Source organism: Centrocercus urophasianus, unplaced genomic scaffold, assembly GCF_019232065.1.
Source record: "Centrocercus urophasianus isolate 14NV4802_14NV808 unplaced genomic scaffold, USGS_Curo_1.0 seq_12, whole genome shotgun sequence".
NCBI classification, from domain to species: domain Eukaryota; kingdom Metazoa; phylum Chordata; class Aves; order Galliformes; family Phasianidae; genus Centrocercus; species Centrocercus urophasianus.
In genome coordinates, this window is record NW_024884364.1 from 49,474,325 (window position 1) to 49,492,661 (window position 18,337).

At 36.5% G+C, this 18,337-nt stretch overlaps 1 protein-coding gene across 1 annotated transcript in view; it reads left to right on the forward strand.

Moving 5' to 3' along the window:
* Positions 1 to 18,337, forward strand: part of ANOS1 (anosmin 1) — a 129,399-nt gene that overhangs the window by 14,705 nt on the left and 96,357 nt on the right. The window contains exon 2 of the mRNA XM_042810190.1: positions 10,004 to 10,051. Coding sequence (XP_042666124.1) covers positions 10,004 to 10,051 — 48 coding nt within the window. The remainder of the gene's footprint in view (positions 1 to 10,003; positions 10,052 to 18,337) is intronic.

Genomic DNA, 18,337 nt, shown 5'->3' on the forward strand with positions numbered 1-18,337 from the left:
TAAACATTTTAGATGATTAGATGTAACATTTAGATTTTAGATCTTTTAGATGGATGATCTAACAATATGTGTTTTTTACTCTTTTGTTTGTTCTTATTTTCTTCAGTATATAAGACACCAGAATCCTTACCCCGTTGCAAATCTAGAAAGGAGTGGTGGGCGCTCTGAATGGCTATGAAATCAAATGGCTTATGAGAAAAAATCTAGTCTAGATGGAACAACTGAAATGTTTCTCTGCTGTATTTGTGGGAACTGTTAGAAGTTTCACAGATGTGTCTACACATGTGTTTTTTGATGTGGATCAAAGTGTGTGTTTGGAATTAGTTACATGATTATCTTTTTCAACACCATGGACCAACTTCAGAGTTCATGCAATAGGTTTGTTCTGGATGAACGTTCCTGGAAGATGTGATCTTTGGGAATTTAATGTGCTTTAACAGTTAATGGGAATTGAGTCCATGGGACCAGACTAATCTGAAAGATAAGGAATCTTGGCATACATCTAGTGCAGGCTTTAGATCTGTCAACACCAGTTGCTTTGCTCAACAGATATGCTGTGGCTCACTCTATCTAATTTCTGGTGTGGAGATACCCTTGTGTATTTGTAGCTGACCCTGGAATGATCAGCTGGTAAGAAATGCAGATGAATGAAACCTGTGAAAGTATACCACATCACATTGGGAATCGCCCTGCTACGTAATAATCTTGTAGTTAAACAGAACAGTGATAAGGACTGACGTTTTCAGTTATAAAGTCAAATAAGTTAGCACGTATACACATTTCTGAAACCTGGGATATTACTGTTTTTTTTGTTTTTGGTTTTTTTTTTGTAAATAGTTCACATTTTCTCAATTTTTTTCTATTTCTAAAATGTATTTAAATAGGTCATATATGTCTACATCGTCTTTTGTAAAAGCATTTTTAGAGTCTATTTTGTTCTTGTTAAGTGTTTATTTCCCACCAGCATACACTTTTGTTATCATTTCATTTGTGTGGCAAAATCTACTTTATGACATGTTAGAAAGGTCACATTAAGAAATATGTTGGAAGGGTGGGGATTTTGAAGTAGAGCTAGAACAGTTAGTCAGTGAGACGTATTTATGTTACCTATTGATGCTTTAGATTAGCTATTGTTCATCTCAACTGGATTACATAACCTCAAGAAACGTATGCAAAATTTGGCCCAAAGTGTATGTCTTACTGTGAGATTCTGCATTTACTTCTAAAGTCTTCAACTTAGTGTCAGTGTCTTTAATTCCTCCTCCTGTTTAGTAAAGCTTATGTCATCCTGGCTTCCTTTGTAAATTGAGATACACTTTTGATATATAGAATTAAACTCCAGTTGAGATCAGTCTTAGAAGTGGTAACAGTGAAGTCTGTGAAACCACAAGAAGGCAGTCATAACTCACAAGTGAGACACAAGGATTCTTGTGGCTGGTTTGTTTTCACAGCTTGTGTTTATTTAGTCATATTTCTATCTATTTGAGAAGGCACTACTGTAAAAGGAGAAATGGTGTTGCATACTGGAGGTACAAATTTAATCAAAACAACACATCAAAACAAAATCATTAGTTTTTGAAATTACTATCTCTTGCTGTTTCATTGGTAATGACCTTTGGGTTTTGATCACTGTCTTCTAGGAACCTGCTGACGATAGTGATATGACGAATAATGCTGTGTCTCACAATGTAGGTGGTTTTACTCAGTAGTTTTTGTATTTACTCAGATCTTAACTTTTTTTTTTGTTTTTTTCTTTGTCTTTTCCATTTGACGCATATAAAGTTGTGACTTTACATATTTCAATGTAAACTTTTATGAGAACTTTCTGTAATACATACAATAATTAAAGATGACTTTGAGGAACTGTTTGGAAAATATCAATGCAATGTTAAGTTCAGTACAGTTCTGTTTATCCACAAGAGGAACCCACAATATCATTGTGATCAGAGCTACTGCATTACATGATTGTGGCATCAATTTAAATCCAAAAGAAAACATAAGACTGGTGCTGCTGATACTTTGATTAAATTGTTGGTGATATGCTTTTATTGGTGGTAAATGCAGATGTTTAAAATTAGGCTGAAGTGTTATCTATGATAATTTAACTTTGATTTGTATTTACAAACTGGTTATGTAATCAGAACCAACTGTAAGGCAGATCAGTTTTATAACTATTTCTCACATTCAGTCACCTCTTTAACTTAATTACTTTGGGTTAACCAGTAACCAACATTTATTTTTCTGCAGTTTAAGTACAGAAATGGATTCTATTAAGTAGGATGTATATTTTGTTTACTGTGAAGGACCGTGGTGACTAGGTACAGTAACAGAGTCTCCACGTATTTGTTCCAAAATGCATTCTTCTGTTCATTGCTTTATTTAAAGGAAAAAAAAAAAAAAAAAAGGAAAGAAAGAAAAAGGGTTACATCTGTTGTATGTACTCGTAGGATGGCAGAGGAATGTACATAGTCAAGGTTCATTTGTTATATCTGTACAAGTTTTAATATAAAACACACTGTAAGGTTACTCAAGTGCCTGTTGGTAATACATAAAACAACATGTTGTCTTGTGTTAGTGTCCCATTAAGTAATATTTTTTTCTTTGCTTTGATAGGTTTTACATGTGTTATTGTTTTACGTGGGTTAGGTGATTATTTGCTTTTATTGTTGAAATTTTAATCTTTGCTTTTACTAGTGAGATCAAGGAATATTTCTTACGCATCAGGGAAAAATGAATGTTGCTACAGATTCCAGCTTACAGTCTCCTGCTTCTGGCTGCAACAAGGACAACTACCTCATAGGGCCAGGGAACCAAAAATTTCCCCAGTACAGGCAGTGCTCTCTTCACGGGGAACAGCCCATGACTGCCTGCCCAGGATGAGCAGTGTCAGGTGTAGATAACAAGGCATAGCACTGAGCCACAGCCAGGCTGGGGCTCCAGTCTGAGGAAGAAGAAGACTGGGATGAAGATGAAGCCTAAGTACAGGGGCCCAAGTCCAGCTGGGGGATAGAGCCAGATGAGCTGCAGTGTACATCCAGGATGCACTACTAACTAAAGGGATGTGAAATGCATCCATGAGGCAGGGCTAGAGCCAGGCACACCTGTAGCTCAGCCTACCACTTGCTTTATATTACCTGGAGCTTTCTAGTAGTGGCTGGAGTTGCCACGTGGCTAAATATAGCCTAGAGGTGATGAAAGTGTGACTGACCAAGGTCTAATCATTTTCTATCAGGGTGGAATGAAGCATCTCACTCAGATGATTATAGTGGAAACAGTTGCTATATATGCAAATGCCAGTGCTGTTTATCTAGGAGTGAGAAATGGTCCTGCTCAGTAATGTTCACTTTATGATTTTTTGATTCTTGCTTTATACAATTACATTTCTTATTAGAACCATTGGAAAGCAAGACAAATGCCTTGCTAGGCATTTAATTTTTCGTTAAAGCATAATTTGTACCAAAATGAAAAAAATAAGAGGAACAAAATGTATGCATTTCAGTTCTTTGTATGAAGGATCATAGAACGTATCTTCCCTTGGTGGAAGCCAAGGAACCATAATACTTCTGGGATTCTGTTGTGTTTTATGGATGGTATCATAGAATACTAATTCTTTTCTCTCCATGACTTCCCCAGAGGATGATCTTCAAACTTGCCTTATGGGGGGGAAATACTTAGAAATAAATAAACTAAAACATATTTGCATAAATTGTCCTTTAAGTATCAGTCTTGTTTTCCAGAGGTAGACCTTGTAATTGGGCTTTATGACTTTGCTCATTCACTTATTTCTGCAGGGTGGTTTAGTTTCTCTGGTCAGGTTTCAGTTCTCAAACATGTTGAAATGTAATTTCAAAGGGCATAAGTACTTACATTTATTCCGGATTGGTGAGACAGTTGTGTGGCAAGTTTTGTAGCTGTTACATAAAAAGGTATGCTCTTTTCATTTCTCAGCCAAGTTTCCAAAGAAAAATGTGAGCCAGTTATTTGCATGCAAAAGGATAATTAAAATACCAGAGCCCAGGAGAGATGTGTGGGACTCTGGTTCCCCTTTTTTGTACATTTACGTCAAGTTCACTTTTATGCTCAAGAGAAGTGCTTTGAGAAAGAACATTTTCTTTGGGATTTGCTATCTGCTGGGTTTGGTACCTCTTCTTCTGAAATTTGTTCCTAGGTGAATGCTTTGGCATTTTGGATATTAAAGGCCTAGGCCTAATTTGAATTTGTTAATTCCATTCTGTATTTTCTGTTGAAAATGTATGTCCTTAAATTCATCACTGCAGCAGCTATTGTTTTCTCTGCTCTATTGTACATCAGTGGGAAACTGTTATTGGAAGAGCTTGTTTTTATGCTTTTTTTGGTCATTTTGGAAGTTTTAGAGAGTTCATCTGGAGAGATAGTAATTTCACTCAAAAGTGCATTGAATATGCACTTTTCTTCAGGTGAGAAGAGAATTCCAAAACTGGTGGAAGGGATACCAGGTATTGTCATTTCAGATTAAGTGGCTCATTGATTTTTCACAAACGATGTTTGGCACTTCAAAAGAAGAATTGTATGTTCTAAAAGATAATTATGGATGAGGATACAAATGAAAGACATTTTTGTTGTTTTTGTTTTGGGTTTTTTTGCCATTGCTCTAGTCAAAGGGTAGTTTTGAGTTGCTTGGGACTGATTGTAGATAGATGAAAACTAAGTCTTCATTGCCTCTCTAACGTGTTTTTATTTTTACTAGTTCTTTGCTTTTTTTCAGGGCACAGAGGTTTTTACCTTAACTGTTCAGGGCATTTGCTTACTGGGGGAAAGCAAGCATGTATTTATGCTTGTTGAAATGAAGTTCACTCAGACTGTTTACAGATACCAATTAATCAATTTAATTGCAAGTAGAATCATAAAATCATTTCAGTTAGAAAAGACCCTTAAGATCATCAAATCTAACCATTAACCTAACACTACCAAGTCCATCAATAAATCACGATCACTTGTTTCTTAAATACTTGCAGTGTTGGAGACTCCACTACTTCTGTGACCAGCCAATTACAATAAAAAAAATTATTCAAAATGTTCAATCTAAACCTCCCATGGTGCAACTTAAGGCTGTTTCCTTGTCACTTGTGCTGTCATTTGTCACTGACACCCTTCTTGCTGCAACTTCCTTTCAGGTAGTTGTGGAGAGCAATGATGTCTCCCCTGGTCCTCCTCTTCTGCAGATGAAACAACCCCAGTTCCCTCAACCATTCTTCATTTGTCTTGTTTTCTTGTCTTGTCACCAGCTTCATAGTAACTCTTTGCACCCACTTGAAAAGCTCCAAATCCTTCTAATGAGGGGCCCAAAACTGAACAAAATGCTTGACGTGTGATCTCAGCAGCAGAGGGACAATCCCTTCCCTAGTCCTGCTGCCCATACTATCTAGGATGTAGGCCAGAGTGGCGCTGGTCTTCTTGGCCACCTGGGAGGCCACTCAGCTGGTTCATGTTCAGCTGGATGTCAGCCAGACTCTTTAAGTCGTTTTCTGCCTGGCGACTAACCAGCTACTCTTTCCCAAGTCTCTTCTGCTGCATTGGCTTGTTATGGCCCATGTAGTTACGGTTTGTGTTTTCATGATAAGTTTGAATGATAAATTTTGTTATATTTGTCTGATTTCTTATTCCTTGGTTTTTGTAATCACGTGAGCACCGAGGCATCTATTTGCTGGTCTCTAGAGAGGTTTGCTGCCTGCTGGGAGCCTATATCTGGGACATTAAGAAGAGGCTACTGGGTGTGATAAAGCTCAAGAAATACTCTCTACCCCAGCTCTTTCAAGCAGAGTCACAGTAGGCTGCAATTAGGAAATTACAAAATGTTTAAAAAGATTTTCTTTCCTTAGGGATGATATTGAAAGTATTGGGAGGACAGGTAGTGTTCTCAGTCCTTCTGGCTGGGGACAGTAGAAGGAAGAGAATGGACCAGTTATAAGAATGACTGCATGGGTAGTGTTGTGCTCAGGATTTCACATGATCTTGAATTGTCAAGAGACTGAGCATATGGTCATCTGATGGGATGCAGCTGATTAGGAGGAGCAAGAATATACCAAGCAGGAGGCTGGCTTGGCTGATCATCAGAGCTAAATTTTATGGGGGGAGGGGAATTACTTCTAAATGGCAGAAAAGGGCTGAGGAATGCTGTGACTTTAGGAAGCAGCAGGGTTAAGCCTCAAATTTGCCACAGAGGAATCTGGGAAGACTCCTCCAAAAGAATAAAGATGCCAAAAACCCAAATGAAGTGTCTTTGCAGCAATTCATGCAGCATGGACTAGTGAAAACTATGGTGCAATTAGAAAACTGTAATTTCATTGCTTTTGCAGAAACATGGTGGGATAAATTGCACAATGGGAATACTACAGTTGAAGGCTACAAGCTTTTTAGAAGGGATAGGCAAAGCAGGAGGGATGTGGAAGATACCTTCTATGTTAAAAAGTGGGTAGATTTAGGAAGAAATGCCATCCAGGTGATGGCAAGCTAGAGAAGTGGGCCCACGTGAACCGAAAAAGTTCAACAAGATTGTGCAAGTACAAGGTGTTGCACTTGGATTGGGTCAATCCCAGATGTGTGTATGGACTAGGAGAGAAACTCATTGAGAGCAGCCCTGTGGAGAAGGACTTGGGGGGAACAAAAAACTGGACATGAACCAGCAGTGTTGCTTGCAGCCCAGAAGGCACTCAAACAAAGAAAGGACCAAGTCAAAACTCTCATGGGTGTAAGTCTTGCCAGAACTGGCTTGAAGAAAAACAGAAATGAGGGAACTGAGGATTTTTGGGATGCAAAATGCTCTAGCTAAAACACGAGATTTTTGATTCTTTGAAATTAGACTTTCTGACAGGTATATTGGATTAAAAACAGGGAAAATAAAACAAATAAGTGAACATTTGTGTAACTTGGGTATCTGTTTGCTAAGATGGAGAATGAAGAGTGTTCTTCCTCTCATACCCTGTGGTTCAAAGCAAGCCTGTAGAACTCATGTTCACCTTGTACAGTGAAAAATCACTCATATGTTAGTTTTTATAACATTAAGGCTGTTGAACGATATTTTTATGTTTTGCTAAACTTACTTTTTAATTTAAGTAATAATAGTTTTTAATGGAGAAATGAAAACATGGCTAGACATTATACATTATGAAGGAGAGCCACGCATCTGGACATTTACTGCATTTATTGTTTCAAGTAACAGATGTAATTCAAAAACAGAAGTGCTTTTTCTAGTTCAGTGGAAAGCAGTAGCATAACTGAAATAAAGTGGTGAGCTACTACTAATCTGTTATTGCAATCAGCTATCTCTGTCACATTTTATATGAAGAAGAAAGGGAGGATAAATTGGAAGCAGCACATAAAATATTGTTTTAACATTACTGTTGGCTAGATCTGTGAGTGGAAATAATAAATCCTCATATGGCGTTGAGGATAATACTAAAGTATTCCCACTAGCATGTGTTATTTACGGCTGTTCTAAAGTTTTATTTCTTCTATGTATGTCTCTTTTTTTAGGGGTTGGACCTGACGTTGTTCATAGCTAACTATTCTTATGTTAACAAATTTTAGCTAAATTCTATGGTAATGTCAGAAAAAAAGTGGTATTCTAAAATCAAATAATGATTACAACTGCTGGGATGATAAAACTAAACAAATATTCATAAAATATCAAAATTAAATTGTATTAACTAGAATCTTGAAATTGCTCCTAAAAGAGCTTAGGAGTAGATACGTCTTTATGTTTATTATTCCCAGAGCCCCTTAAATAATACAGGAATAGAAATTTTTAGTCTTAGAGCTCATATGAAAAAAAAATGACATATATAGATATGTGGTGCTTAAGGCACAAGAATAACATGCAAGTTAGATGCTTTGTTTTGAGTCCTGGACTTCACGATGTGTCTGATCCAAATCTGTATTAATGACTTCTCATCCAGTACAAAATACCCTTAGTGTTAGAAATGTAGATGACACTAATTTTTCTTACATGGCTGAAACACCAGTTTATAGCCTGATTACCTTTTCTTCCCTTTTTTTTTTTTCTCCTGCCAATCAAAACCTGGAAGGTGATTTTGAATTGCCTTCAGGAGTGACTCACTGTTGGTATTTTTAGGAAATCGTCTTTAGTGAGCAGTGCTTTAAATGCAAGAAAGAGGTGTCTTCAGTTAGATGGTTGATCTAGTTGAAAATTGTTCCTACTCTGAGTAAATCTCTGTTTTTTTAATTTATTTATTTTTAATTTATTTTTTGTGTGCTTGTCTAAGAGTGCTAACAACAGTGCTGTATCCTATTTGTATAATTAGAGTCACCTGTGTTAGGTTAGAAGCAGATTTCTTCGTTTTAAGAGGCCTTTATCTTTCAGTGTACTGGATACTCTTTCAGAGTATTGGATAAAAAGGGACTTTCTTTACTAGCTTTTGTATCGCAACTATGTATCTGTGTATAAATACCGTTCCTGGGACAGCAGGAAAGGTTTTTGGAGTTGAGCAATTCTGGGAGCTTGTGTGAAGGCATGCACAAATACTGTCTCTCCAAACACTATTTAGGAGGGATCCACCTTCAAACTATTGGCTTCATCACTGTGGCAACTTGCGGGTGTATTCAAGCTCATGTGCCCTGTTGAGAACAGAAGTGCTCTGCTGACAGACTGATGTAGCTGGATTGAATACAGTGCATGCTAGTACATATACTTCTGGGTTATACATCCCAATAGCATTTTTGTCATAGGTTTAGAAGCACACAACTAAAAGTTAGGTATCTATAGGTTACCTTAATTTTCATATCCTCTTATTTAAGCAGACAAAACCTTGTAGTTTTGCTAATCCTGCTGTATTCTGTCCTACCTGAATTTGTGACTGTTGTCCATAACTATATCTATATTATATCTATAATTAGTTCAAAAGGTGAAGGCACAGTACAGTAGCATTAATTCTTCCATATGGAAATACTATGCCTAATTCCTTGGAAAGGGTGTCCTATTACTGTCTCATGGAATTCACCAATGTTTTTGGACCGTAGTCAGATTGTGATCAATAAATTCACTATAATTTTTATTTGTTCTCTTTACAGCTGAGGAGTTCACAAAGATGAAAGAAATATACGTACGTCTAAGTTCTCAAGTTGATGAACTTGCTAGTCTTACACCTTATTTCTAGTGTTTAGTCTACAGGATTACCCAGATCTGCTTTATGGTTTTTCTATCCTCATCAATACAGAAAGTGGATGAATATTTTGTCTTGCACTAGCCCCACAAACATTTGTTTCCCGAACTATGGTTTTTACTGGGAAATAGTGTTTCTGAAGTTGACCTTTTATGAGCTGCTGTGGTAAAGTAGCAGGTTGATGCATATAGCCAGGCCTGTTTCAAGTTTCTCTTTCTGTTTTCATCATATTCTCATTTTTCTTAGTTTAAAAAATTATTTTGCACATGATGCTGAATTCGTTATTTTGCTGCAGTTTAAGATAGATGAGAATTCCTGATCAGGGAAATGTGTTATCTTGTGAAAATGTTAAACAAAACTGTTATGGTTGACTTCTGGTAAATGCAGTTCACGTTTAATCCAATTTTCTGTTTTCTTCAAGGCTGTTCATTGTGTTTCCTTGTTAGTTTATTTTAAGTACTGTGTAATATTGAAATGCAACTAATGAGCTTTCAGTTCATGAATTACTACGCATCCATGTCGGTTTCTTATATACAGGTGTTACCTTTATCGTCTTGCTGGTAAATCCAGATACAAAGTGATCGCAGAAGTGGACTAAGAGGAGACTTGAGTAAATTTTCCACCAACTTTGAATGATTAAATGTTTTTCTAGCTTTTCTCAGGTCCGCTCACACTTGCTTGAGCATTTTACTCAGCACAAGCGGTGTGGATTCAGAATTGTTACTAATGCTGTGACACATCATGCTCTAAAAAATAACTGCAAGGTTAATTCTGTTTGAAACTGTTACGATGATCAGATCTATTCTTAACAAAATATTTATACTCACGTATTTTTTGTGTTTCAGAACAATGGATCACTTGCTTGGTGTCAGAATCACAAACAGTGTTCAAAGGTATGTTATTTTCTTCCTTGTCTCATTTATGAAGTTATATGATTGTTTCCATGTTGTTTGTAGATTAAGTAGTTTTCACCTGTTATTTGGAAACCTCAATCCATAAACGTCCAAAATTAATACCAAGTGAACTACTTTTTCAGGACTTTGGAATTATGTCTGAGGATAAATATTGAGCATAGGTAAACCAATATAATTCTTAGCTGGGAAAAAAAAACAAACAATTGGTTGATAAGTGATTGTGGTTATCAACAAACTTTACACTGTCTGGAATCTTCTATATCATTTCTGTTTCAGTATTTTTGGACATAAGCAGTGAAACTGTCAGTCACTTTAAAATATTCACTCAGTAGCGCCAAGGTATGCCAGTATTCAACACTTTATTCAATTTTTTGCATGACACTGAATTTTCTTGGAAATCATTCTTGAAACAGATCACTTATGCCTTGTCCCATCCTAGCATTTTGATCTAGCAAGCTTAGAGAGTAGGTAAACTAAGTCAACTGACTGTGCAAAAAATTTTACTATGGTATCTAAACAGAAGGAGCTGTGATTTGGGAGCTTTGATGATAAGAGTGGAATTACACATTCCAGGAACTGTTTTTTCATAAATGTAATGAGAAATGCATCTTTTAAATGGCTTGGAAGTTTACCTGAAACTGATGAAGAGTTTTTTTCCAGTATTCCTACCTAATCTTCCTAAAAATGTATTTCTATAATAATATGGGCATTTTATCTTCGATTTATTCTGTAAAGGGTGTATTACAAATTGAATTAAAACGGAGTAGCATCATTCTGTATTGTTTTCTTAATCTATGTAAATGCTGACCTTGATTTTTAACATGGAACAGTTTCTCTACATTTAAAAAGTGAGATTGCTGGTTCACTGAAGAGAGAATCTAGTTTTCATTAAAGTGCATGAGACTGAAAATGAACTGTTATTGACTGTTCCACTATAAGAAAATAAAACAAAATTGAACACTGTCATTGGTATTAAAAACTATGTGTCATGACATCAGTAAAGGAAGAGAGTGGAAAAGATTAGTTTTGTCACACTGCTGAGTGTTCAGTTTTTGACATGGAATATTATCATTCTTGTGAAAAAGGGATTTGTCATAACTAAATTGGTTTTAAAGGAGGGTGTAATGGTCTTGTGTGGTACTGCAGTGATCCTGTTGTTCTTTTTTAATTCACTTATCAAAACTGCTATAGTATCTGGTCTGAAAGATTTTCCAATTGTGTATGCTTAGCAAGGAATGAGTCATGTAGGGAAAGCCCAGCTTTTAAAGCAAGACAGGTTATATAAACATCTGTCTGGATCAATCTGAAGTTCATAGAATGGCTTAGTTTGGAAGGGCCCTCAAGGACCATCAAGTTCCAGTCCCCCTTCCACAGGCAGGGTTGCCAGCTTGCTAGATCAGGTACTAAATCAGATTGCCTAGGCCCTATCCAGCCTGGTCTTAAACACCTCCAAAGAATGGAGCATCCACAGCCTCTCTGAGCAGCCTGTTCAGCATCTCACCACTCTCTCAGTAAAAAAAACTTGCCCCTGTCATCCAGTCTAAACCTCTTCTCCTTTAGTTTAAAACCATTCCTCCTTGTTCTATCAGTATCTACCTACGCAAAAAGTTGATTTCCCTTACGTTTGTAAACTCTCTTTAAATACTGGAAAGCTGTAATAAGGTCTTCCTGTAGCCTTCTCTTGTCCAGGCTGAACATGACCAGTTCCTTCAACCTATCTTTTAGAGAGGTGCTCCTGCCCACTGATCATTTCTGTGGTCCTTCTCTGGACTCTTTTGGATGTCCCAGACTTGATGCAGTACTGGGTCTTCACAAGGGCAGAGAAGAAGGGGACAGTTTACCTTCCAATTCCTTATCCACCAAATTGTCCACTCTTCAAATCCATCTCTCTCCAATTTAGAGATAAGGATGTGGTGGAGGACCATGTCAAAGGCCTTGCAAAAGTCCAGGTAGATGACATCAGTTGCCTTCCCTTTGTCCGCTGATGCTGTCATTCCATCATAGAAAGCCACCAGATTGATCAGTCATGATATGCTGTTGGTGAAACCATGCTGGCTGTCTTGGATCATGTGTTTTTCCCTCATGTGCCTTAATATGTCTTCCAGGAGGATCTGTTCCATGGTTATGAATCCATATAAAATAGATATAAAGTACAGTGAATTTAAGAATTACCTTGATTGTATTAATCTGTTATAATCAAGTGCAGAAGTACGTGCATATGACACACAGATAAAATTTTGTTTTAAAGCTGTGTCATTGTAACTCATACAACACTGAAGATGATATAGTCAATTTAGTTACTTTTCAATTACTTTATTCTTTCATGACAGTGTTTTTAAAATAGAAAAGTTACAATGCAGTCCTTCTTCTTGTAACATAACTACTTACGATTTATTTTTTTAAACATTTTTTCATTCTTAAACTAGGATAGCCTATGAAAGTACAAGTCTTGGAAGAAAATACTGTCATGAAGCATTCACTGTAGGGCTTTTGCCTGTGTTTCCTCATTTTTCCTCATTGGAAACACCTTTAGTCTCTGTTTTGGATTCTGTTTTCCTAGACCTGAATTGACAAAAGCAGGTGTAGATCCTTCTCCACTATTAGTATGACACAGAAATCTGTAGTAATTTTGTGCATACAGTTTTGAATATAGAACTAGGAGAAATCTTGGAATACTTGTGTACTACGCCAATTATTTTTTTCCTCATGGAAATTTGTATTCTTTATATACACGGACGCTTCTGTATTAGAAGTTTGCTGTAGAAGATCACTTTTTTGTTCATTTTGTTAGTGAAGTACCTCTGAAGTTAATTCAAGCAATTACACTGTTGCCCTCTTATACAAATATAGCCAATAACTGTTAGTTAGAAATGAATACTTTCAAGAGCAACTAATTTTCAAACAGATGCAAATCTAATGAAGTGAGATTGATGTTGCTCTCACAGGAATGGTTGTAGATGGCTACCTATATCTCGCTCACATTACTAGTTTTGTTATGTTAATGAAGCAAATCACAAAAGCTTGATTCTGAACATCAAAATTTGCACCGGTGTTTTTATATGTAATTTAAGAAGATCTCTCTAGTGGTCTATTTTACAAAGTAAAACTCGAAGGAGCTCTTGAATGCATATACTGCTTTAAGATTAGGTGGTGAATTTATTATATTAATAATAGTCTACAAGGGTTGCTCCAAAAGTAGTGCCTCCTATTTTATTATATTGATCCACTATGACAGAGGTGGATGTTGGTGGTACTGCAATATGGGCTGAACATTCCCACCAGTATTCCATTTCATTTTGTTGCCGTGTTATAGATGGCAGCAGAGGGATGGTCTGGCAGAATGGCATCTTTATGGAAGTGTGAAGCAAAGATGTGGAATTGAAATTCTCCATGAAGACAAAAAATGACACCCACTGACATCCATCAATACTTGCTGAACATTTCTGGAGACCAAACAGTGGATGTGAAGACAGTGAATTGATGGGTGGTGTATTTAAACAGTGGTGACAGCAACAGTGGTTTACCTCCATTGGTGTAGATTTTTTACAAGTGCCACATGCAGGCTTTTGTTCATCTCTGGTGAAAAAGCACAGCTAATGGTGGTGACATTGTTGAAAAGTAGTGTTTTTTGATTGAGATTTTGCTCTACCAAACAGTGTTATTGTTCCCTTTATATCTGTTGTAGTTTCCATAGAAACAAATGGGAGGCATTACTTTCAGAACAACCTACATGTTATAATAAGGACTGCTATGGGACCACAAAATAAGCTGCCTGTTCTGGTAACAGCAGTTATTATTCACTGCCATCACACTACATCTACATTTCCACAAGTGTAGACCTCAACTTCAGTTTGTTTTAGTATTTGTCTGTTCTTTTTTTTTATGTCCAGAATGTATTTCTTGTTTTTGTTTTTGAAATTAATTGTTTTAAATTTGTGCCCATTGCCTCTGGTCTGATCAGTGGGAACTACTGGAAGAGTCTGACTGCATTTTCTTATTCACCCCTGTAGGGGGAAGGTAAGTTCCCCCAGGCATTTGCTTCTCCGGATTGAAGAGTCCCAGCTCGTAGCCTCTTTGCATATGGCATATGCTCCAGTCCTTTAATCATATTCATGGCCCCTTCTTTTCTGCTTATGCTTTCTAAGCCCAAAATGACTCCTGCCAATTGTCATTCACAAAGATCCTTCCTTAAATCCCACTGCCTTCTGTTGTTTTATTAATATTGAGTCTTGCTACAGTGAATGTAACACATAGAATTACTCTTCCTGTTCCATCCATGCCAGTCTGTGAGCTCTTTAGTACAGACGCTATTTACTTCTCGAGTACTTGGAAGTGCTGAGCACATAACAAGCGCTTCCCCATAAAAACAGTGAGTTAAACACTGGTGAGAATAACATGTAATGACAAAGTGTTCTACATTTATTCTTGTTTAGTGAATAATGCATTTTATTCCAAAGAGGAGCCAGGATGTCTTGGAAAGGCATATGGATATATATAGATGTGTGTGTGTGTGTGTACATTTTACAGTTCCTTACACAAATTTTTCTTTTTTTAAGCAACTGAAAGTCAAAAGACCAGCAGGCACAATTTAGAATTGCCTGTGCAGTGGCATTTGCAAGGACTGAAGATAAATGGAGATCATCGTAATGCACTGTGAATTGCAGTAGAACTTTCTTGTTCCCAGCAGCCAAGGCACCGGTCCCTGATTGATTGATTCTTCAGGAAGGCTGAAAGGCTATTTTGAGTTTTCAGCTCTGAGATGAAAATGTGAAAATAAAGATTAATAAGTTTACAAATACTGCATCCAAATTTAACATACTCATTCAAAAAAACAGCCTTGATTTCATTTTAGAATAAGACACACTACTGAATTCAGTCTATGAGTAATTCTTCCAAGTTTCCAGCCGAGCTCTTTTCAAAGATAATGCAGGTGGAAAGATGAGTTAATGGTTTAAACAATTAGAGATTTGATGCACTCTTCCATCTGTCAAAGCCCACTGAAATAAAGGCTCACAGTTTTAATTTGTGCCTCCAGCATCAAACTCAGTCTGAAATGGTGTCAGTGATTTGCCCTGCCCACAGTACTGTCATTCTTATGGTAAGCGTTCTGTGCACACATGCTGAGAGACTTTTATCAAACATATTAGTGTGCATTTGAGAGATCATTAGCCTGAAATAGCTGGAACATTCCAGATTTCTTAGCCTGGAAACTCACATCTCTGCTGGAAAGTATGTTGAGCCACTCTTACTTACACAAGAATGCTACAGCAGGATAGCAGTAACTTTTTAATAATTAGGAGGAATAGTGATTCTTCTATTGTCAATTAAAATGATTTAAGTGCTAGCCGTGAGGGTAAGGTAATTGATGTGTTGTTTTGTTTTTTGTTTGTTTGTTTGTTTGTTTGTTTGAAAAAGAGATAAGGAATAACATTTCTTTCTTAATTTGTTACACAGTATTTTTCTTTCATCTACTTAAAGATAAGGTAAAACTATTTAACAGAGTCAGAGTTTATAAGAATTGCTCACATTGTTAGTTTGCTAAATAAATAAAATAATCCTAAGCATATATCAAATAAGAAGGCAAAGATAATACTGCTTGTGTTCCTGTGGGTGATTTAATTTTTTAGTATATTCATTTACAGAAAGGTAGAGGGGGCTGGAAGAACAATAGTGATTAGATGATTAGAGCTAAAGTAGCTAAGAGTTGACTAAAGTTTCTGGATGTTTTTGTTTGAAGAAGTAGTAGAAAGCTTTGTGATTCACTATGTATACAAAAGCATTATTATATAAATGTGCAATGATGACAAGAATTCTTTTGTTCTCTAAGGGCCTTGAGAAATGACAAATTAACAGTTAAAATCCAAAGTGTTTACAATAGTTTTGTAATCTTCTGATGTGTTGCTCTATACTTGTAAATATTAAGTCTTATTTTTTTTTGAGTATCAAAGAAAGCAGCTGTTGTAGAATATGGGATATTGAAATAAAAGGAAATAAAGTTCATACTCTTCACAGTTGCATGCAAGATCATAACTCCATTCTCCTACCGTGTTACCAACTAGACAAGTAAGCTTGCAGGTGTAGAATAAATTGCTATTAAAATGAGTCTCTATTAGTTGTTTTGAGTGCTAGTGTGAAACAGAAAGTGTTCTTTTCTGGACTCTAGTTTTGGTTACTCAGCTTTTATTACTTGTTTGTTCAACTTGAGATTTTTTTGACTTGAAGAATAAATATTTGGGGCTCTTGGAAGGTATTATGGTGGCCTTCATTTTGAATGGTTCTACTGATAATTTTCCATGTCTATAATAAACAATTAGAAATACATTCTTTTCATTTTTTTCTGCTTTTAAAAGTTAATCACGACTGCTAGAACCCTTATGATGATTAGAGAGGAGGGGATTGTATTGGTTATCTCTCCTTGTGCAGCATTTTTTCATTCATTTGGAATACTGCTGAATTTCTCATTGAGAGAGAAAAGGATGCCTGTTTTGAATCTTGCTTTTCTGGCTGGTTGTATCTGGCCCACTTGCTAGCAGAAGTAAGCAAATCTGATCACTGTGCTGTTTGAAATTTGAATACTGAATACTGAGAAAAATGAGCCAATGCTGTGCATAGCCAGCCAAAGACTAAGTAGCCCTCTTTCATGGAGAAAGGACACAAAATTGTCATTAGTGGCTGAATTGTACTAACACTGGCTTTGAGGATTATAGCACAGGAGCCTCAACACCAGCCTCAAAAATGCAAATGTTGGCTTTAGACCTTAGTCTGCATACTCTACAATATATACAAAAATGCTGTATAGCTAAGGAGAGAAATGTGTGCATGGGCACACACACACACATGCACGACAGATATTTATTGAGGCTGGCATTCTGAAGCACTAAATGCTGCTTTGACTTAGCTTTGTCTGCTTCAGTGAACACTGTTCAGAATCCAGGGATATTGAGACTGCAGAACCCTTTATTTAGAGGTATTTGAGCACAAAAATAATCCCTTCCTAGAAACTTCTGAAATAGCAGCTGAGCTATGCAGCCTAATCAACTGTAAATCTTTGCCATCTAGCAAGCAGTTGATTAAGTAACAACTCGCAGATGACCAGTCATCACTGGAGCAGCACTGGTCAGATAGGAAAGACAGACAATACTACAGAGACAGACAAATTAGCGGTAAATAACTTCAAGACAGATAAAAGAATTATCCTTTTAAATCTTTAGAGTTTTCCCAGGTCTTTCACCATTCAGGTTGCTCTGATGTTGTATTTTCTTCCTCATCTTTCAGTAATTTTGCAGTCAGAAGGCAGAGGTAAATATATAACATACACGTATATTTGATATTTTGATTTCTCAGACACATTTTTAGTTCCCTGAGCTCAGCTGCATGAGTGCTACTCTGGAATTTTAATAGCTCATATAAATCAGAGAATCTGTACAAAATTTATAACTGTGCAGTTGAGATCAGAATCTTGATTTTGTCATATTAAAGTACATTTCATTAACCTAATTAATTCCTGATGCAAAACAGGCTGTAATAGTCTGTTTAAATGTATGATCCTTTTCTCCCCTTGTAGGAGACAACTGCAGAGTTAGATCAAATATAGATCTAGTTAAGTGACAAAGACAAAATGTACTTACAATGACCTTTTAATGTAGTAATAAAACACATTCAAGCCACTGCAAAGGGAGAGAGGTTGAAAAGCATGCAAGTCTCTTCTAACATTTGACTTTAAAAGGAGTTTTGCTTGAAAATACCCAGGGCCTTATCCAAAACCCACTGAGGTAGGGAATGACTTTAAACAAGCATAAGGTTGTACTTTTCCAAGTAACCTTGAAGTTTCTCCATTATCATGATTCTGAAGGAGATATAAAAATGTATTTAGGTTGAGGATACTGTGCTGAGAGTGCACCATTTGTCTTTGAGGCATGCAGCTAAGGAGGTAAGAGCCCTTTTCTCCACACTTACGTTGAGTTGTAAAGAGTACATTGAAATGGAAGTAGGAATTATGGCTATTTTCCATTTTTGAGTGCCTGCAAAGAATTGAAGAGCAGCCTGAGCACGGAAGCATGGTCCTCCCAGAAAAAGAACTTGCCAGTTAAGTTTCATATACTCCGTTTGATATTTAATCAGGCATTATAGAGTTAATTGCTGTTTAGCACCATCTGTAAATTACAATGACTCTATGTTGAAGAAAAACAAATGTTTCTTAGAGAGTATGGTGTCAAAGATCTGTTGTGCCAAGGAGTTTAAGCAGATCTCTTTGCTGGTTTTTAT